The sequence below is a fragment of the Pseudorca crassidens genome, chromosome 18, assembly GCF_039906515.1.
Source record: "Pseudorca crassidens isolate mPseCra1 chromosome 18, mPseCra1.hap1, whole genome shotgun sequence".
Taxonomy (NCBI): Eukaryota; Metazoa; Chordata; class Mammalia; order Artiodactyla; family Delphinidae; genus Pseudorca; species Pseudorca crassidens.
The window spans coordinates 79,822,447-79,845,558 of record NC_090313.1 but is presented as its reverse complement, the minus strand read 5'-3'; the positions used below and the strand labels follow the sequence as shown (position 1 = coordinate 79,845,558).

Below are 23,112 nucleotides of genomic sequence, written 5' to 3'. Positions count from 1 at the left end.
TCTCATTTTGAAATGTGACATTATAAACTGATTTTCAGGCAGAACTCTTTATTCTTTTAATAAAACCTTAACAAATTCCATTATGTGTAATAATTATGTACAATAGTTAACAGCACTGCTGCTCTGGCAGAAAAAAAGAAACGCAGCTGATACTCACCATCCCAGGCGACCCCAAGGGGTCCACACAGCAGCGTGTTAGCACTTGTTTTAGAAGTATGCAAGTTGACTCTTAGTAATTATACTAGTTTTTATTAAAATTGACTTTTATTAAAATTTAGCTTTCAAGATGATAAGCCCAAAATCAATATTTTCCCTGAATTTTATTATCACTAATAGTCTTGCCCTTTTAAAAAGACAAAGAAAAATGAAAACGTCTTGTCCCATAGTACAGTTTAGTAGCAAGAGATAGAACTTCAGTTCTGCTTCCTAGTTTCTGCTTAACAGCTACTTGGTAGGTAGAGACCATGGCCATGGCCCCTCCTCCAGGACACAGGTGCTCCGTATACAGAGTGGAGGAAAGGTAGGAAACGGGGTTCTGGCTTGTTTTATTTTAAAAAAAAACAACCCACCTGTTTGAAAAATACCTATTTGTTAATGGAAATTTAGTTGAAGAAAATATAGCTCTACCAATCAAAGCCAGCCATTCACAACATCTCAGTGATAGCGAACTGTGGTCTTGACAGTCCAAGTGGACCGTCTGCACTGCCAGGCATGAGCTGGTGAGCTGAGTCCGTGAACTGGCCGGTCACCTACCTCCACACCAGTGCTTCGGTTCAGCTGGACAGTCCTGGGTTACGTATGGCTGTTTTTGCACGTGCACAATGTATGCATCCACTAGCGGTTTTTTCCAAAGATGCCCTGTCGTCCTCAGATGTGAGATCCTGGTAGATTTTCCTGACCCTCGAGACTCAGAGTGTGGTCTCCTCTCAGAGCCTCACCCAGACCAGGACTCTCAGCCAGCACCTTGGTGAGATCTTGGGTGACCTGAAAGCACTCAAGTTTGACAAACACTAACCTTGGTCTGTTGAGGGGTGTGTGGCTCTTAAGAAATGAAGAGAAACAATTATACTGATACCATGAAACAAGCACCAGGCACTTGATTAGGGTCCGTTGTGTCATATTCTCCGTATGGATCAAGTATTTCTCAGTCCGAGTAGAGCTGACGAAGGACGACCATTCCTCTGCTGGATACCACTCACCGTGGTCGGCAGGAATAGAAACATGACCTTCGTCAAAGTGTTTTCTAATAGGATTTCACTGCGGACGGCCATCCCCACAGGCTGTCTGACGAGGTTCCACTGCCTGTTCTGCTCTACAGTCACGGGAACACAGCTGCGTTTTCACAGTGGAGCTGAGGGGAAAACAAGCCTCTATCCTCCGCGGACCTTGTCTTCTCCTCTCATCCTCGGTGCTCTAAGCAGGGAAGCTGCGTCATAAAACGGAGAGCAAAACCCTATGTCAAACCTCACATAGCCTGAAAGGAGATAAAAGAGCCAGGGACCTGGTGTGCCCTTTTTTCCTGGAACCAGGACAAATTTTAAAGCCAGTCGTTCTTAGGGGTCTTTTTATGAAGTCTCCTCATTCGCAAGTTTTTAACATCATATTAAAAAACAACCCATGTATCTGTTTTATATTATCAAAAGTAAAGTTTTTGTTCAGAGAATGAATCTTGCAGAATATTTTGCATGTTCAAAAGCTTCAAATCTTACCCAAACTTTTTTTTTTCAAAAAATAAGATTTTTTTCACATTGTAAGAAAATTCAGAAAAGGCAAAATAGTATGTGGAAGACAGTGGAAAATTCCTCAAACCCACACTCAGAAACCACAGTCTGCAGGTTTCGCTTCCATTGACATTTATACATTCAGCTGGAACTTTTAAATACCACTTAAAAAAAATAACTTCAGTGTAGAAAAAGCATATTTAAAAAGCCTGCCGATGAGCTGTCAGTAGCTACTCAAACTAAAAGTAAAAAGGGTTCTGTGGTCTGAAAAGCACTAGATAAACACCAGCAGGTTTTGCACCTGGAAGACTGCTCAAATCTTACAATCGAGGGTGGGGTACGGGCCGCTTCCTACCCGCATGGGCCTCCTCCCTCAGGCTCTGCAAAGTGGCCCTGTTGGGTGGGGAATTAAAATCTCTATTTGTATCTCCCCAATTCAGGCTCCGGCATCCTGCTGTTTATTTTCCACGCAAACTTTCTGGGTAAAGAGGTCATTGCTCGCCTCTGTGGACCGTGTAGTGTACAAGCTGTCGTTTTAAATGATAAATTTCAACTCCCTGTTTTCCTGGTAAGTTTCTATAGTTCATTACTGAGTACAGTCTTCTAATCAAAAGCACAGATGACATAAATTCTTCTGTTAATTGTAGTTGCTGGAAATGGCAATAATCCATAATCATAAATTGTTTTAATTGGTATCTGTGCTTTAAATTATGTTTACCAAGTCTTGGAACTAACATTTTGAAGGTAAATTCTTAGGTACAAGAAACATCCTATCTAAATATTATGCCTTTTAATGTCATTATAATTACAAATGTTCACTTAAAGGAAATTTAGGGAATTCAAAAAGAAAAGCATGCCTGCGCACGGTTCAAAAACCGAAATATAAACACTGAATAACACTGGTTGTATCTATGCCTAGTTTAATTTTAGGTAATCACAGTATAATTTTGATTTTTATTCATTGTGAACTTTTTGTCTTATAAATTTTATTTTTGGCTGCGTTGGGTCTTCGTTGCTGTGTGTGGGCTTTTCTCTAGTTGTGGCGAGCGGGAACTCCTTTCGTTGCGGTGCAGTGGCTTCTCTTGTTGGCAGAGCACGGGCTCTAGGCATGTGGGCTTCAGTAGTCGTGGCATACGGGCTTAGCTGCTTCGCAGCATGTGGGATCTTCCCGGACCAGGGCTCGAAGCCATGTCCCCTGCATCGGCAGGCGGATTTAACCACTGCGCCACCAGGGAAGCCCCACTGTGAACGTTTTAAAATATAAATATATAATAACTAAACTAATAGTGGCTATGTAAATTCTTTAGCATTAAAAATGCCCTTGAAGAATCGTTGTGTATGTTTCCTTTGCCATATATAAAATTCTCTCCTTAGGATGAATTTAATTGGTTATGAAGATTTTTAACATGCATGCTGTATATGGCTGGATACATTCTAATGCTGAAGATTTTTTATCTATATATTGTTTTTCCAGATAAATGTTATCTCTTTAATGCAAGGGAAAAGTAAAGAAATCACAGCATGTTGTCTTATAAAGAAATTCAGACAAACTTGGATTTTCTTCTACACCACTAGTCTTAAAGGTTTCTGGAGTCTGGCTGTGTCTAGATGGAGAAGTCTGTCTGCAGAAATGCTGATCTATCTTTTGGTCTCTTCCCCAGGACAGCCATTTTGTTTACTCGTTCAGCCCTGCCGCAGGCCTCAATAAACTCTTTATAAGGTTGACGGAAGCGCCGTCTGCTAAGGTAAGAATCTCCTTGCATCTGCTCTCACTGCTCAGGTCGTTCCTTCAGGTCACATTATTAGAGAAGGTTTTCAGGAATGTCATGCTGTTCCTGGTGTGCCTGCCTGGGTCTGCAATGATTTCAACCCTCTTTGATATCCATGGTGTGCAGCAGTCTGGTGATGTTCTGTGCTTTTGATATTTAATTGCCAGATGTATGATCACTAGCTGGACCGGAACAATCTGTGTGACAGTACAATTAACGTAGTAACCTAAAAACCCAATTGGACTTTTTAAAATTTATTTATTTTTGGCTGTGTTGGGTCTTCGTTGCTGCGCGCAGGCTTTCTATAGTTATGGCGAGAGTTGGCGCGCAGGCTTCAGTAGTTGTGGCACGTGGGCTCAGCAGTTGTGGCACACGGGCTTAGTTGCTCCGCGGCATGTGGGATCTTCCCGGCCCAGGGCTCGAACCCATGTCCCCTGCATTGGCAGGTGGATTCTTAACCACTGCACCACCAGGGAAATCCCTCAATTGGACTTTTTAATTAAAATAATGGTAGTCTAACAAACAACCCACACTGATAACCAATTTGACAGTATTGCCAAAGAAGGGAAACAAGTCTTGCCCGTGTGTGCTATTTTTCCCCTCTTCTAACAAAGGGCAACTCTTGAAATATATGCTTTTTTTTCTTTCAACAGGTTAAGTTGCTAATAGGTGCGTACAGAGTACAGCTGCAATGACCAAAGAATTGGGAGAGAGTTATTCTCAGACCTATTTCTAAACACTCTTCAAAGCAGTATGGAATTCTGGCACAGCTCACACTTCCAAATTAAAAGTTTCTTCTGTAAGCCTCTTGCATTTAAGGCCTGTCAGTCTGAGAGATGGGGCATGGTGCATCTAACATATAAAACACAGATGTAAGTATTTGTGCCAGTGCTCTGAAATCTAGATATTGTGTCCAGACTGTATGTTTTTCCACAGTGTGGAATGGTTCATATGAGGATTATTTAAGAAAATTAAAACTTTTTTTTAACTTGAAATTTTTTACTAGCCCTAATGAATTTTTGTGTTTAAAAAAAAAAAAATCCAGTGGGAATGTTAGGACTAAGTTAATGTGTGAGTTTGCATCCCTTGAAGTAGGACTAATCTAAGGTGGTAGGCGGGTTTGAGGGAGGTCTGATCTTTCCAACGTGCTATTGACACAGATCCCGAGTAGGTGACAACTTTATATATCTGCAGGTTACCCTTTATTGTTTGAAAAGATAGTAAATCAATCTGAGATATAGCAAAAAAAAAAAAAAAAAACCCCAGAAACCAGACATTATGAGCATAAAAGGGGATATTACATGTGGACTTTAATCTTTGTTTTGGAATCCATCAAGTCATTTTGAACAGCCAGATCTTGTTACTTATTTTGAACACTGGGAAGGCCAGCCAGGCTTTGCCACACTCTGCCTCCTGAGAAAAGTGATTGCCCACAGGTCTAATGCTTATATTCTTTCAAGAAATATTTGGCAGACTAATGAATCAAGCTGTCTGGGTTATGGAAATGTATAAAACTGTTAATTTCCAGATTAGTTTTATAATTGCGTGAGTTACAATTTTAATGAAAAAAATTCAGAATGTCACATACGTCATCTCTCATCATCCATGGGGAACTGGTTCCAGGACCCCCTCAGATACCAAGATCGGAGGATGCTCGAGTCCTTGTGTCATATTTGCATTTAACCCCTTGAGTATCACCCCATATACTTTAACTCATGTCTGGATTAACTTACAATACCTAATACAAGGTAAATGCTATGTAAATAGTGGTAAACACAGTGTAAATTCTATGTAAAGAGTTCCTGGTGTGCAGCAAATTCAAGTTTTGCTTTTTGGAACTTGCTGGAAAATTTTTCTTCTTCCCCGGTTATTTGTTGAGTCTGTGGATACTAAGAGCTAACCCACACACACTGTAGAGATATTTCAGAGCACAACTGCCTTTTCCTACTTTCCTCAATAAAATACCACAATGCTGGTCTTGCTAGTTTCTTTCTGAAGTCTCAGGACTTCAAAACAAGGTGGATACGAAATGTATACTTTAGCTGAACAATGGCTGGGATTAGACTTTTCAACGATACTGAATGCTGTACTCCTGCTGCATCTAGCCTCACAGCCACGAGATCTATTTCAGCGGTGGTGCACCCTGTCCAATACATGGAAGAGAAATGGGTTTTTAAAAAACATTCCCATCACCTAAAAAGCATGCCTAGGTAACACCTTTACAGGAGCACTAGGAATAAAACCTTGTAGAGCTGTGCAGTTTATGACAGGTCTTTTCATCTGAACTTGCTTCTCTATAGCCCTGGGGTGGGGAAATTCTGACCAGGATGATGAGGTCTTGGACTTCTCCACTTGATAAGGCAGCCAATCGCATCAGATACTTCAGTTAATGCTGCTACTTTGATATTTAAAATAAGTGTGAACAATGACTGCCCTGAAAAAGCAATTCTCCAGCAGCACCTTATCAAAGGTTTGCAGATATGCTAGTACTACCTGTGGAAAGCAAAGCCATCTCCTTGTGGCTCGTGTAGTTATACCGGGCACACAGTACAGAATGCGTAAGTGGAGCCGTCACCCTCTAGGCCATGGGCGGGGCCGTAACTTCAAGCGGGATGCATGGCTCTTTTGATCCAGACTCACTGAAATATCATCACGCCTCAGCTATCACTACTTTCCGGTGTATACTGAGGTAAGGACATGATGCGAAGTCGGGTTATCCAATTAATTTAACTTACTAACCATACCACCCAGATCTGGTCACCACTAATTAGTATGCTGCAGTAGGAAGCACCTTACACATCCTTTTGCCTACAATACCCAGCACCAAAGAGCAGTGCCTAGTACCTAATACCCGCCAATAAATGTTGGACTACAGTTGGATGAGGAGTTTGGATTTAGTCCAGGAATACAAGTTACTCAACTTCATACACTATCTTCTCAAGTCATTCCCATCTTAAATTCTTAAATTTGTAGAATGTATTCAGTGGAATGTTAGGAGGTTGCAGTTTGAAGCTCAGGTGCTGCTTTTAGAATTCTACTTTGCAGGGTTACGCTGAGAGCTTTCAGTTACCTTATGAGAATTTACTAGTTCATTAGTAGTAATTTACTACTGTTGGCAAGGTTTTAGCATCCAGAACGTTGACAGCAAGACCTTTAAAAAGCATTAACCATGAAACTCCAGTGTCTGTCTTTGCATAAAAACGGGGAAAAACATAAAAGTGCAAGGAGGATGATCAGCAAAGACCAGGCAACAGTAGGACACAGATACAAGGAGAGTACCGCAAGGTGATTTATAAAATGAAATAAGAATTTAGAAAAATTGGGGACTTCCCTGGTGGTCCAGTGGTCGAGACGCTGCGCTTGCACTGCGGGCAGTGTGGGTTTGATCCCTGGTTGGGGAACTAAGATCCTACCTGCTGCGCAGCCAAAAAAAAATGTATATAAATTTATATGTACAAGAACATATATGTAAGAATTTAGAAAAATTTAATATTTCATGCAGTTAATATGTTTCATAGCATAATACGGTACAAACCCCTAAAGTTATTTTGACATCCTAAAGCTTTACTGAGTAGGATCAGAAGAAAACGGATGGAATCCATACCACTTCCCTCCATCCTCTGCTCACCTGCAGACGGTGTTCCTTTCCAACAAAATCTGGGATTTCCAGGCCTGACTGCTCCCTCCTGGTACAGAAGAGCCTTGCTACTGGGCTGGAAAATGGAATGAGGTTCACAATTCAGTCAGGACCAAATTAAAACAAAATTGGGAAACAGTCATCTGAGCTCCCAGAGAGCCAGCCCCAAGTGGAGTCTAACCCGATCAGCTCCGCTGCTCCACCGCCCAGTCTGTGCCTTGACTCATGTCCCTAAAAGAAAACCCTCCAGTGGTTTCCATTTACTGGGGGGGGGGGGGGGGGGGGGGGGGGGGGTGTTGGTTGCTCTGTGACCATAACATTTGCCAGCATTAGCCAGCAAGTGTGCCAGGGGGACGGTATATAACTTAGGAAAACAACCTGGATCAAAGTGTCATAACTGCTCATGTATCCATAGACTGTTATATAAAATAATAAATTAAAAAATAAGATTCTTCTGGCTCGTTTCTCCTGTGTCATTAAAATCATTTATCCCGGACCTCTCTGGTGGCGCAGAGGTTAAGAATCCACCTGCCAATGCAGGGGACACGGATTCGAGCCCTGGTCCGGGAAGATCCCACATGCCGCGGAGCAAATAAGCCTGTGCGCCCCAACTACTGAGCCTGCGCTCTAGAGCCCGCGAGCCACAACTACGGAGCCTGTGCACCACAACTACTGAAGCCCACGCGTCTAGAGCCTGTGCTCTGCAACGAGAAGCCACCGCAATGAGAAGCCCGCACACGGCAACGAAGAGAAGCCCCCGCTCGCCGCAACTAGAGAAAGCCCGCATGCAGCAATGAAGACCCGACGCAGCCAAAAATAATTTAAAAAAAATTTTTTTCTCCCACAAAATGACCTGAAAAGAAAAAACTAATTGTTAGAAAACAGGAAGTAATATTGCATATTTTTGTAAAGGAAGAACAAAGAGGTTTCAGTTATAAAGAAAATAATTTACTGGGCTAGAATTACTGATCAGGAAACCTAAAAAATATTCAAGACCTGAATTTGTATATTCGGCCTATAAAACCTTCTACAACTAGTATTTCATTGTGCCTCAACCCAGAGCAGCACCACATTGTTAAGAAATGAAAATTCCTGGGCTTTTAAACCACAGACTGGGGGCCCAGCAGTCTGTGTTCTGATCCAAGAGATTCTCCTGCACCTTCAAAGTATGAGAACCAACATTTTAAATAAGATTTCTAAAAGGGAAAACTGTCAAGTTACTTCCTTCTACTAGAATTAAATATATATTTGGCATTTTATTTAACTTTCGTAAAGTTAATCTCTTCCTGGAATGAACAGTTTCTTTTCACTGACCAGAAAATGAGACCTGGAATGAAAAGCACTTATTTAACTAAAAAAAACCAAAACAAAACAACAAAAAAACCCCCGGAATACTGTTAACCAAAAGATGGCCACATGAAACCACAGCTTCACTATCACAGCACAATTCACCTATGTACATTAGGGGTTTTTTTCCTTATTCGTATATTTTGAGATTATTTCTTCAAATTTTATTTAAGTAAGGAACCTACTTAACAAAACACTTGGAAAATTTAATACCAACAAAATGTCCAAAGAATATAAAGTGATTCTCTGTAAAACTATTTCAAAGGGCAATTATAATTTCATCCATAAAAACCAGAATTACCTGGAGAGATTTTGAAAACAAAGCATGATAAAGTAAAAGGGGGGTGGAGGGGGCGGAGTTCCTTGGCGGCCCAGTGGTGAGGACTCAGCGCCTTCACTGCCGTGGCCTGGGTTCAAGCCCTGGTCGGGGAACTGAGATCCCATAAGCTGTGCAGCACGGCCAAAATTTAATAAATAAAATAAACTGTTGGATCCCACCCCCACACACACACAAACACCCACCCCTGAAGATTTTATTGTTCAGTAGAGCAAGTATGTACCTGGGAATCTGCATTTTCAACAAGTTTCCAGGTGACAGTGATGCGGATCCAGGGACCAGCTTTGAGAACCACGACCCAACGTTAATTTTCTAGAGCTGGATAATAGCGTGAGAAACAGCTGTCACATTTTTGTGCCCATGAGTCGTCAGATACTTTGAAAAGATGACATTTCCCAAAGGTATGGTACCTATCAGTGCTTCTCACTCAGTGTGGACGCACATCCCCTGGAACCACGTTAAACTGGGCGGTCTGATTCGATGAGCCCGCGTGTACCGAGATTCTCACCTTGCGAGCAGCTCTCAGGAAAGGCTGATGCTCCTGGCTCCCAGGACCACAGCTGTAACAAGAATAGATTAGAATCACCATGTAAGGGGGTGGGGGGGTAGGGAAGAAATATACTTAAAATAATACTTCTTGCATCTATTAGGGTGACAACATACCATCATCACAGTTCTATCATACAGATCACATAGCGTAAATGATTCTAAAGAATTTTATGTCTTTAAGAAATAATGGAAAAAAACAATAAAATAATAGGAAAACTGCTACCCTCTAAAAAGGTGGGAAGCAGCAAGGGAGAAATGGAGCTAGTGTCCCTAGCTTGAATCTGAATTTATGATATTAAACCATTTTAAGATCACACACTTTCCAAAGGACCACAAGACTAAAATTTTAGGCTTGGAATCACTGAAAAACAAGAGGGATTTTTTTTTCCCCTCGTACATAAGACCTGTGTTAACACATCATTTCTATTCCCAGTCCAGTTTTGCCAGAAGACAAATCAATATACACATTACTACCAGTGGGGAAAGACAAGGGCAATTTGGAGCTAAAAATACCCTCCAATCTTCCTCAAAGAAAAGGGCAGTGACGCTGGGAGCCGCATAAGAAGACAGGCAGAGAAGCAGAGGTTTTAACTGTGCCATGAGCTATGCAGTGTTATCCCACTGACTCTGACACGGGGACCAGGAAGAAGGACAGAGGGAGCTGCTACAACAGGTGCTGACCTGAAGAGAGACTCCAGCGTTTCCTGTCTCTCGACTTCGGTTCACCCCGGAAACCAAATTTCAGGTAGCTTCATCCATGTTTTCTTTTCTCCTAGGATTACAATAAAATCAGACTTAGCCTCTTAAAAACAAGTTTCAACGATCAATTAAAAAACAAGCGATAACTCACTTCCTACAGTCCGTGACAGGAATCAAGTTCCCTTAAGATGCCGTTTAGTCTTTACCTCATCTGATTATGTCCATTCAGTAAGGATTTTCCTTTCATTTCCTCTAAGAACATCAACTGACTTAAAATTCAGCTAAATTTTGTTTCAGCATCAGAGTAAACACTGTTAAATCCACGACGCTGAAAGTCTCCCTCTTATTTTCCATAGGTCCTCTCGTCTGGACTGCTGGTCCCTCAGCACACCACAGCCCAAGACCCTTATAATCCAAAATCCTACATAGGATCCTGATTCCTATCCTATGTACAAAATTTTACTCTGCTTGTACAAGGCAGGGCACACAAACGTGTCTGCTGTGCTCCATTAGAAGATGACCTGCTTACCTACCCAGACAGCAGGCACTCCAGATTTTCTGCTGAGGTCCAGGTTTATGTTTATTGTTACCTCATGCCTATGAAATGTGTTTTGTAACATACCTGAAATATCAGCGCAGTAATACACAATTACAACTGAGAAATAAATACCCAGCTTTGGGCTCAATATTTTTAAAGTGAGGGTACATGACCCAAAGATACTGGAAATAATTATCCTAAATTGGCAGTTTTCAAAACTCATTTGGGTCTCAAATTCACCTGAGAATTGGATGAAGTATGACCCACCCCCGCCAAAAAGTACGCGCAAAAATTATGTACACAAAATTCTGCATGTGAATTAATCAGACTCATAGATTCCACTAATACGCCACAATGATCCAATAGGATCCATGGTCCCACTTTAAAAACCTTAAATATTTTTTCAAGCAAAGCATGCCATAAATGAACAAAAATTATCTCGCATATTATTTCCATCTGCAACTAGCATTCTTACACTGGTTTTATAACTGTATCACTTATATATACTTTGCCTTTGGTAAAGTTAAGGATGGACAAGAAGAATAAATGGAACCATAAATCAAACTGGACAACTGGATTACTTAATTCTTAAAGACACAATGACACCAGGTCTACTAAAAATTTTAATGGTCTTCTCAACTTTTCAAAATTGTGAACCTGAAAGTTTTACAAAGCACTAACTACGCTGAAATCTAGAAAGGTAATCTCCAGAACTGAGGAACTTCTAGTTGCCAAGAGTCTTTAAAAGGGTAGCTTATCTTAATCCTTTAATAGTAAAAAACAACCACTAGAGTTCTGTTTAAAGAGGTGGTACTATAACTAAGTGGCCAGGTTTATTGTGCACTGGGTTGTAACCAACTCTAATAAGACAGTTACGGATGTGCTGATAACACACCCATTCGGTGATGCTCGTAATATGGAGTTAAGAACCTGGGAAGGCCTAGAAAGTTGATGCACTTTCCTATTTTCTGATCCTCAAGAACACCCAAATATGAAAATCAACCAACAACTGCATTTAAAGAAAAGGTTTTCTTTTTTTTTTTTTTGGCTGTGCCACACAGCTTGCAGGACCTTAGTTCCCCGATCAGGGATCGAACCCAGGCCCGACAGTGAAAGTGCCAAGTCCTAGCCAATGGACTGCCAGGAATTTCCTTAAGAAAAGGACTTCAGCTGAACTCTTAAGCCATAACTGTAACAAATCTATGTGGCAAAAGTAGTCTGCTTTAAATTAATTTTAGGATAAAACTGAGTAAGAACTGAGTTCATGTTTGACTTTACCCTCTCATGCCAACACATCTGAACTAGTTGGTAAAAATGAAAAAAGAAAAGGCTCCTCCAACCACACCCTAAGACTTTTTTCATATAGTCAGAAACGTGAACGGCCAATACCACAGGCACTTTTCTGATGACTTTTCTGAAAGAATAAAACATTAAAACTACAGAAGGCACATTCTTAATGGTCAACTATGTACCAATGTACCTAATATCTCATTTTCCACTGAGTACACAAGTCAATCATTAACAAACTACATAGTCTGTATCATGTAATATAAATTATATATAAATAACAGAAGTACACTCTAAGAAATAACTATGAAAGATAAATACTACATAATTCAACAAGTATGGAGGCTGAGGAATACTCTACAAAAGCTCTTCCAATTACAACACATGAATTGTAAAAACCCAAGAAACAGGATTTTAATAATGACTCAAATTGAAAAATACCTTGCCAGAAATCAGCCTAAAAGGTAATGATCTCCTCTGGAGCAGACTCCCGTGATATCGAACCATAAAGGAACCACATTCTTTATTAGCTTGTTCTGCAGCAGGGCCTCCTTCTGAGAAACAAGTTCTGAAATTTGTAGGTATGGGGGAGGGGACGTCCACATGATCAAAGTCACCATCCGAGATCTTTCAACACACAGCAGTGTTCACAACTGAATGTGACCCTCTGCCTTGATGGCAAAGACACAGACCACAATAGCGGCTGCTAAAGTAATAAATAAACCAAATGCTATTACTACAGGCAATTCACAACAGCCAGAATATGCGGTATACTTTGCACTGGAATAAGTTTACTTTTCTGTTACCTAACATTCTCTTTAAGCAACAAAGAATATAGAGAGATAGTTTGTGACTAAGAGAACAATACATCAAAAATTCAAGTCATCATTTCCCAAGGAAACTTGAAAAAATACCCATGAAAGCTGTAAACCTGTAAAACCCATGCTAATACAACTACAAGTTCTTCCTGCTTTTTGATGTAATACAATGTAATACAACTTAAACTGATGAACAAATAAGAAAATATCGGAGCTTCCCTGGTGGCGCAGTGGTTAAGAATCCGCCTGCCAATGCAGGAGGCACAGGTTCAAGCCCTGGTCCAGGAAGATCCCACATGCCACGGAGCAACTAAGCCCATGTGCGCCACAACTACTGAACCTGAGCTCTGGAGCCCACGAGCCACAGCTACTGAAGCCCGCGTGCCTAGAGCCCATGCTCCACAACAAGAGAAGCCACCGCAATGAGAAGCCTGCGCACCACAACAAAGAGTAGCCCCGGCTCGCCCCAACTTGAGAAAGCCGCGCACAGCAACAAAGACCCAAGCCATAAATAAATAAATAAATAAATAAATAAATAAATAAATAAATAAATAAATAAATAAATAACATACTTCCAATCGACTTAATTAATTAGAAGGCTGACAAATTTTCTCAACATGTTTAATTTTCACATGACTCTTTTGGGTTGAAAATCTGCAATAAAAATAACAAACTAAGGCTTTGATTTTCTATCAAATCCATGGATTTTCCACCCAAGTTATCACAAGTTGCCAGATATCACAAGTTCAATTATGTAATAAATAACTTCCATCTTTCAGCTGGTATTATACAAAAATCCATAATATGAACATTCAGTTTTGGATTCCCAATATCATCTGGCTTTTCAGAATTCTAATAAAGCTACCTAATCTTTTTAAAAAAATATCATAGGTTATACATAGATCGGTGAGTCTTACATCAGCCGGTAATGAAACCACACAACCTAGTTATAAACAGCAATTAAGAGCATGGTGAGTAAGAGAAGGGCAAATGTACTTCACAAGAAAAGGTCTCTGAATGGCCAAAAGTATATGAAAAGGTGTTCGACATCAGAAGGTACAGAGAAGTGTAAATTAAACCACAGTGATATGCCTCCACACACAATAATGGCGAAGACTGACATGACTGACAACACTGACGCTGGCAAGGATCCATCTCTGCTCGAGGGGTACGAGGCCGCGCTGACTATGGAAAACTGCTTGGCTGTTTCTAAGAAACAAACACATACCCTACACTCAGCAACTCCACTCCTAGATATTTTCCCCATGAAAAATGAGAAGTGTGATTTGTAGAAGAATGTTCATAGCAGATTTATTCTTAATAACCCCAAACTGGAAACTGCTCCAAGAATATATCAACAGGAGACTCAACAGAGTGTGGCATATTCACTCAGTGGTAATAAGACACATGCAACAACATATGTGAATCTCAAAAACACTATGTCCAGTGAAAAAGGCCAGAGGCAAAAGTGTATACCTTGTAAGATTCCATTAGTATGAAGTTCAGAAATGAAAACTAACATATGATCAAAACAGACAAATTGTTGCCTCTGACACAGAATGGATGGACTGGAAAAGAGCACACAAGTTCCAAAGTTTATGAAAACTGAGGCTGTCAGTTTGTTTTGCCAAACAAAACTCACAAATTTTGCATAACAGGCAAGTCCAAATTTTTAAAAAGCAAAATTTTAAGTATTTTTAAATTAAAGAATCAGAAAAGAATTTATTTTAAAGTTCACGTAGCAACTCAAAATTAAGAAATAAGTACATAGGGTTTCCCTGGTGGAGCAGTGGTTAAGAATCTGCCTGCCAATGCAGGGGACACAGGTTCGAGCCCTGGTCCAGGAAGATCCCACATGCCGCAGAGCAACTAAGCCCATGCGCCACAACTACTGAAGCCCGCGAGCCTAGAGCCCGTGCTCGGCAACAAGAGAAGCCACCGCAATGAGAAGCCCGCGCACCACAACAAAGAGTAGCCACCGCTCGCCGCAACTAGAGAAAGCCTGCACAGCAATGAAGACCCAAGGCAGCCAAAAATAAATTAATTTTTTTAAAAAAAGAAATAAGTATGTAAGATAAGGTCATGTTCAAGTAAAGAGGTAAGAATCATCTATCACTGATAAATATTACGTAACACTGAAATCTGGAAAATACTGAAGAAACAAATCAAAGAGTGAAACTTTTTCTGTTTTAGGCACAAGGCACATTTATTTTTAAAGTTTCTTCAGCTTTGGGATTTCACTGTTGGTCCAATGGTTAAGACTCTGTGCTTCCACTGCATGGGGGCACGGGTTCAATCCCTGGTCAGGGAAATAAGATCCCACATGCTGCACGGTGCAGCCAAAAAAAATAAAATAAATTCAGCTTTATTGAGGGCAACTAAAATTTTCAGGAGAATAATTTACTGATACTACATGCCATCTTTTTCCTCAAAGGTCATACATAACATTTACTGTAGTTATCAACATAAAGTTCAGCAAAGACTCATATAAAATCTAATAAAGTACAAATTGATAATTTTATGAAACATAATTAGTGCCTCTAAGAAAAGTTAACATTAACTCAGTTTCAAAGGCCCGGACCTGTATCTATTTGCCATATCTGCAAGGCAACTGTGATGAGAGAAAAAAGGCCTTGGAAGTGAAAGATACCACTGAAAATTTTCAAACTGAATTTTGTCCCCAAATTCCTACGAAGGCATTTCTAGTTAAACAAACAAACAAACAAACAGAAAGTAAAACTGTTCAAAAGGAAAAAACCCAGCAGCGTTAACATCTTGCGATCACCTAAGATTTCTCAAGTGCCCAAAACCCAAAAGGTTTTCTCAAAGAAAACCTGCCTCTGTGGTCGCATAATGAGGTTAAGTTTTAAAAACAAGTTCAACTACATCAACAAAAACTGCATTTTTAGTTCAAGATGACATGATCATTATGAACTTACATGTTCAGCGTCCACGGTTTTCTGTAAAAGTTCAATATTCCAAGTAAATTATTGCCACATCGAAGAATCCCACAGTAGTTATTTCACGAATTAACCATGTTCATATATAATGAAAAGGAACTAGAATGAACTACCAAATGATAATGTGATAATTATCAGATTTTTGATAGTAAGTTTTTTTTCCAACATATACTTAAAACCACTTAAAAACAGCATCTACTGTTACTTACTTTGAAGATACCATGTAAATCAACAAACTAGGAAAAACATTACTGGCAGAATCCATTATGCGTTCATATGCAGTAAATAACATCACAATGTTGTACTGGGGAGAAACTACTCAAACACCAAACAAGTTTAATGTGAATTGTTGTGAGCTGATCATCTATTCAGATGTACTTAAATACAGGGTGGAAAACAGCTGCTGCGCTATGTCAGTGGGGAGGCCAGGTGCTCTTTTGCCCTGGGCACCTTCTACCAAGCCCTCCTTGCTAGGAACCGCTTCTGAGTTAGTGTGTCCTGAATGGTATTTACATGAAAATACACTGAGGTGGTTAAACATTTTAATGCTTTGTTCTGAACACAAGATGCCAACATTTCATCTAAAAAAAGGGACTGAAAAGTCTAAAAACGGAAGGGAGAGTTTAAAACAAAATCTTGTCATATATTTAAAATGCACAGAATGTCCTGGTTACTGATTACCAGAGTTTGAGAAATTACTAAGACTGTGCAAACCAGGCACAAAACCCCCATAAAATACAGTCATAAATCTCACTTAACTTTTTGTGACTGTACATCATTTAAACATGCAACACACCCGCCTCAGCAAAGCTCAGAGGCTGCCCCCTGTCCCACTGCTCGGCCAGGGACCCCGAGCCCCCTCCTCAAAGACAGACAGGACCTCCCAAGTGGTGTGGGTGCCTCAGAGCCCCCTCGACTCCCTTTTTTAGACCATATATGCTACTTCCCGCTTTCAGTCACCACGAAAGCTTACGAGAACACTCAGCTTTGACAAAAAACTGTGTGATATTAAAAAATCTCACTTTGACTTAACTCCAGTGTGAGCCTGGAAAAGCTGCCTGTTCACAGATTCAACAAAATGCAGCGAGCACGTGCAATGAGAGCCCCCACGCCTTAGGGAATTCACAGCAGCATCCCTCAATACGGTGGTTCAGAATCACTGAATTCTAACAGAAAAAAATGGAATTCAACTGAAACTGTTCACGTTACTAATGCATGAGCACTCCTACTGCAGTAAAGCAAAAAAGAGTAGGCAGGCGTTTCAACAGACTCCCCAGAAATCAGTCTGGAATCAAAGGCACAAAATACAGAAGAGCCTGCGCGCAGCAACAAAGACCCAACGCAGCCAAATATAGAAAGGAAGGAAGGAAGGAAGGAAGGAAGGAAGGAAGGAAGGAAGGAAGGAGGGAGGGAGGGAGGGAGGGAGGGAGGGAGGGAGAAAGTGAGATGAAATAACTCGAGTTTTGACCACTGTAAATTTGTGTGCGTGTGATCATCTAGCTATATCCAAATGACTGAAAAATAGGAAACTTAAATGGTATCTAGGTTGAAAATCAGACTCAAGTTTCTCCTTCCGTTTCCTGGCTAGTTCAGTGGGGCCCATAGGTAACCTCCCTGTGTGTCTCAGGGGGCACCTGCCCCGAGCTGCCCTGAGCATTAAACAGACACCTTTTATTTATGACCATCAATGCGGTGCCCATCTACTCTCCCTCCTCTTCCGTATCCCGGTCATTAATAGCCTTGGTGGACCAAGCCCAGCTACCGTCCACCCCTCTGGACTGGTCTGAAAGGTCTGCCCGCCCCCTGGGGTCTCCTTCAGTCAAGTCCCCGGGGTCGCGTCACTGCCCAGCCCAAGCCTTTCCTACAGCTTCTCCTTTCATCACGTGAGCCTTGTGGCCTTGGCACATGCTGCTCTAGTCTTGTGTTCTCAATGGGCCAGAACGGCCCCAAGAGGGAGCAAATGAGTTAGATGGCAAAAATCTTAACTCTTTTTTTTGTGTGTAAAGCACAAATACAGTATATAAACAGCTATTTGTGGTGCTGAAGTTTCACTGAATGGGAGGCTTGGCGGTCTCAATCAGACAAAAATGGGAAAAAAAGAGGGCTGAGAACATCCTTGGGCTGGTTCACTCCATTCCCAGCCACAATCCCTTCCTTGCTAAATGGTACGCCCTCAGCTTGAACTGGGCTCGCCTTCAAGTCCAACTTTCCAAGTCTCCTCCTCCTGTCACTCACATCAGCTCAGAAGCCACCTCCTGCCCGGGGAGGCCTCCCCGACCGTCCGAGCTAAAATGGACAAATATGTCTCCCCAGCCCAGTGATGTGCACTCCCGGCTGTGTCTACGGCCCTGGCCCAGCCACACCACGTGCTGGAGAACACTGCTCGCCTGCTCTAACACCCACGACACATGAGGAAACAAAACCACCTTTCCTCTCTGGTCACACCTTGGAGAGAGAACACTTCACAATGACAATGGATACTGGAAAAAGTGACCTGTGACTAAGGCGATTCCAATTTTTCAAATAGCAAACTGTACTCATTCAGTCCTTGGGTGTACAAAGTACACATAATTACTACTATCTTAAGAGACAGAAACTTTTTAATTAAAAAAATCATTTCATTTTGCTATGAAGTGTTCAAATTTATATAATAATTCACTGAATAACAAACCATAATTCTTTGGGAATGAACACAAGTGTTTTTTAATATTTTATTAATTCTAGGTAAAGCTAACTTAAAATACAGCTTAGAGACTCCACCTTTTAGGTGTGTAAATGAAGTATCTCCCCCTCCAGTATTTCCAAGTAATATAAGATTTAAAATTCAAAGTGAAATTTTAATATGAACAGCAAAGGGGAGGGGAAGGATTCTTCTAAAAGAAAGACTTTTCGATTCTTCCTATTCTTGATATTTAAGAAAGGAACTTCAAGTCAGGCACACCAATGTTAACAATATTCATTCCCATCGCTGAAGAACTGTAGAATTTTTTTAAAATGAAGATTTCTGAATTTGAGTCAAACACCCTCCTCTATCACAAAGAACACACTGAGCCATTATTAAACTCACGCGGTACCTCTAGTAAGGGAAACTGTTAATATTCACCACGTCATCTAAAACTCTAACATACAGAGAACTCTCCCCAGGACATTATCACAGTTTATTTAATGAAACAGGCATCTACTTATGTAACCTAATATTTAAAACACAAGAATTCTTGCAATTCTCATTAGCCAACTTTAGACTTCTTCAAGGCTCTCCCCAGTTCACTCGTGTAATTTCTCTTCCTAAACTTTTACTACTACCTGCAATGATGCCATCAGTTCTTATCCACATCTGACCTTTACTGACTTTATGCCCTTGGCTGGGGACCAGCGGGAATAACGTTAAGTTCTCACTGTCCACAGTAAGGACAGGCAGCACAGCATCTAAAAAACATTAAAGGGACTTCCCTGGTGGCGCAGTGGATAAGAATCCGCCTGCCAATGCAGGGGACACGGGTTCGAGCCCTGGTCCGGGAAGATCCCACATGCTGCGTAGCAACTGGGCCCGTGTGCCACAACTACTGAGCCTGCACTCTAGAGCCCACGAGCCACAACTACTGAGGCCACATGCCACAACTACTGAGCCCACGCGCCTAGAGCCCGTGCTCAGCAACAAGAGGAGCCACCGCGATGAGAAGCCCACACACAACGAAGAGCAGCCCCCGCTCGCTGCAACTAGAGAAAGCCTGCGCACAGCAACGAAGACCCAACGCAGCCAAAACTAAATAAATTTTAAAAATAAAAAACATTAAAAACACACATACCCAATGACCAAGTGATTCAACTAGTAGAAATTTTACGCTATAGACATATTCACACACATGCTCTATCTCATGTATCCAACAACATGCTATAAAGCATATAACGGGGAAAAACGAAGTATCAGTGAAACACTGTCCCCAAAAGATCTGGTAAACATACCTAACAATGACCTACCAGTAAGTATAAGAAGAGAGAGGGATCTCTCTTATACTCACTGAATTAGAACAATATCCAAAACAGAATATTGTGAGGCAAATGGTAAAGTGTATACAGTGTGCTTACACATGTATTAAGGATGTACACAAATATGCCTGGGAATGCACAGAAACTTCCGGAAAGATACATAAGAAATTAGTAACCACAGCTGACCCTGGAGAGAGAAGCTGGGTGACGCGTAGACAGCACGAAGAAATGTTCACTGTGTACCATCTTTCATTTCCACGTTTGTGTACCAGATGCATATTATTCAAAAAATTCAAAAATATATTGAATTAGTTTATGCCATCAATAGTATTTGAAGGCTAGATGATTTTTATTAGATGTTAATGCTTTCTAAAATACAATGGTGTGCAAAGGATTATTTCTAGATCTCTAAGAAGGGCTTGAATGAGGCTACAGAACAGGGCCTATTTAGGTTAACTTTTAAACTTGAGGAATAAGAAAAATAGGGGTTAATCCACCCCTGGTTTCCACATTGCTTCATGCTGGCCATTAACCAAGTATGAATAAAATGAGTAATTTGTATTAAATGCCCATTTCTATAAAATGCTTTTGTCTGTAATTAATGAATGCATTGGCAGTATTCTATAAAGCCTTAAAGGCTTCCAATATGAGACTCAGTCCACCAAAAGTTCCAAGGTTGACCTAAACAGCCATCTACAGATGTGTAAAGGGTGTACCAGCCCCCATCCTCTATAATTTTTGCACTGGTGAACTATTTGTTTCATACTTTCATTCATCAACTGGTGCTTACTTTGTTGATGACAATCAGATTCTTGAGCCAAGACCATTTCCTAAGCAGAATGATTTTACATACGCAGCACCCTTTCTAGACGTCAAAGGACCTGAAGACCTCAATCCTGACCTTGCTGCTCTGTTCTTACAGGTTGGTAGCACCAAAATTACCTGCCTTGGGGTTCAAAACCAGTCATTCTTGCCTGCTTTCTTCCATGTAACCTCCCCAACATTCAATTAACCACCCATATTCTGACTTTTATAATTCACCGATACATCTTGATTCCTACTCTTCTTCTCCAATCCTTTTCCAGATCTCAACTGGTTGTCCTGCCTGCAGTCTGAGTACAAAGCCATCCTTCCACGATTCATCTGGTTAACCTTTACGAAATGCAAATCTCAGGACCCTCACTCTCTTGCCAAAAATCTACTAGTGGTCCTTTATCATGGAGTAAGAGCTGACTAGTTTTCCAGTCTCATCTTCGCTAACTTGTTGCTTCATACACCTTTACTAGCCCCCAGCCTTTGTTCATCGTGGGCCCTCTCTGATACCGCCTGCTCCTAAAACAAGACGTAACTCATCCTGGAGATGCCACTCGGACATCTCTACCTCCCCAAACCCTTGGACACGCTCATTCAGTAATTCTCCCCTTGTGTTCCGAAGGGTCCTCTAACCCTCCTACCCTAAGCAACAACGTTCCCTCTCATTCATCCTTTGCAAATCCTTCCCAATTAGTTTATCTTATTTCCATTTCTCTTCTCCAAACTCCCTGTAACAATTTTGGACAACAGGTTCCGTGTGTAATACATCAAGTCTCCAAGTATACCCAGCTCTGCCACTGAACTGTGCACATAGCAGGTGATGTTTTAAAACGGGTAATGGGATACTAGGTAACCTACTCCAATAAGCCCATCACAACAAAAGACATTCTTTTCTGATAACAAGATTCCAAGACTTATTCTATATTCACACGTGCTTTCTTGAATTTTTCCTTTCTTCTATCTGCTTCCCAATTCATGCAGATGTAACACAAGTCTCAAGTTGATTATTAAAAGGTGCTACCCTGCTGGTGTTCACCCCCCTTTCCTGCACTGTCCTTTAGTTACTGTGCCGGATTCTAACCGAGAGAGTCCAAGGTGCTCAAGAACAGAAGCACCTCGTGTCTACCCCACACTGGCTGCCTTGGTCTTAAAAGAAGCAAATACTTTCTGAATGTAGCTGATAGACCTTCTTCAGAATCAGTGATTCAGAATCACCAGCGACTTTCAGCGTATACTAACCTAGGCTCTTTCCAAATATAACAATAATATATTCCTTTACAATTCATTCGTGGGCCCTATACATTTTTAAAAAATCATTTTATTTTATTGAAAAATACAGTATTAAGTTATCATAGGACAGCAACAAAATGTGTACATTAAATTAGCATTTTAATACCTATGTTATTTTTAATGATGTGATAAAATTCCTTTTAAAAAAGCAACACTCACTGTAGCACTAGCACCCATGCTGCCTGAGTGTATGTGTGCTCACAGGCCGTCCAAAGGAAAAGAACTGTTTAGGGACAAACAGGAAAAATATTGTAGTTAACTGTCACAACGAATCCTCCAGTGTTCATTCAATGGTAACCTCACCGAGAACACATACGATCCAGAAAAGCACTGGAGCTGAAGGGGCCCGGTGTCAGTGTCGCCACCACTGTTCCACCAGGGACAGCTCAGGTGGAAGCAGAAAAGGGAGGCCTCCAGAGGGGAGTCTAGGGTGAGGAGGGAGCCACATAAAGACGGTGATGAAGAATAATGGAAACTGAGGAAATGGTAAAGATAAAGGATGCTGGGGAAAAATTTATGGAAAACTTAAATCGTTCAAACACCTAATTAATTGGTCTTAAAAACCAATTCTTTCTACACTATTAAGTATATAGAAAATTTAACCATGGTTCAAATAAATGTATTAAAATATATTTGTATTTCAAATACTACATATTAGCTTATAGAAAAAATTAATTAAAAGTCTGTCTAGGGCTTCCCTGGTGGCGCAGTGGTTGAGAGTCCGCCTGCCGATGCAGGGGACGTGGGTTCGTGCCCGGGTCCGGGAAGATCCCACATGCCACGGAGCGGCTGGGCCCGTGAGCCATGGCCGCTGAGCCTGCACGTCCGGAGCCTGCGCTCTGCAACGGGAGAGGCCACAACAGTGAGAGGCCCGCGTACCGCAAAAGAAGAAAAAAAAAAAAGTCTGTCTAACTCGGCCTGGTTACACTTATTTGACTCCGATAGAAGTCAGACAATATATATACAACTGTAACATGCTGATTATTAACCAAAATGGCACCATAATGTAAACTAGAAAAACTTTTCAGACCTTTCCAAATATTGCATTATACATTTATCTCCCAACTTTTCAGCAGCTATGAGGTCAAGGAGAGAAAAAAATCTCAAAACAGAAAACTGCTTCTTGCAGGTCCCCAGACGATGGAAACCCCACGCTTCCTAACTTGCACACATTAATTTGTATTCACTGTAAAATACCTAGTGAGGAGACTTACAAGAATATACTATGTTTAGCAAACAAAAGGCAAAAACCAAAATGCAGGAACTAAGTACTATCTATGATATAATTAAGAAAAGGGTTAACCTATGTTCTAGAAACATTTTAAAGGCAACCCAGAAAAGCAAACAATGCCTATTTCAT

At 40.9% G+C, this 23,112-nt stretch overlaps 1 protein-coding gene and 1 long non-coding RNA gene across 4 annotated transcripts in view; one reads left to right on the top strand and one right to left on the bottom strand.

Annotated features, from left to right (window-relative positions):
* Window positions 1-5,467, top strand: part of MPHOSPH8 (M-phase phosphoprotein 8) — a 50,107-nt gene extending 44,640 nt beyond the window's left edge. For all 3 annotated transcript variants that reach the window (XM_067713861.1, XM_067713860.1, XM_067713859.1), the window contains 3 exons: window positions 2,162-2,289; window positions 3,383-3,466; window positions 4,144-5,467. In XM_067713861.1, the coding sequence (XP_067569962.1) occupies window positions 2,162-2,289; window positions 3,383-3,466; window positions 4,144-4,185 (254 nt within the window). In that variant the 3' untranslated portion in view covers window positions 4,186-5,467. The remainder of the gene's footprint in view (window positions 1-2,161; window positions 2,290-3,382; window positions 3,467-4,143) is intronic.
* Window positions 32-13,238, bottom strand: LOC137211409 (uncharacterized). Its single transcript, XR_010937080.1, has 5 exons — window positions 10,042-13,238; window positions 9,320-9,371; window positions 9,035-9,129; window positions 7,119-7,203; window positions 32-1,426 (listed from the first exon to the last, which is right to left on the bottom strand). It is a non-coding gene; the product is annotated as an uncharacterized lncRNA (long non-coding RNA).
* Window positions 13,239-23,112: the final 9,874 nt, after the last annotated feature.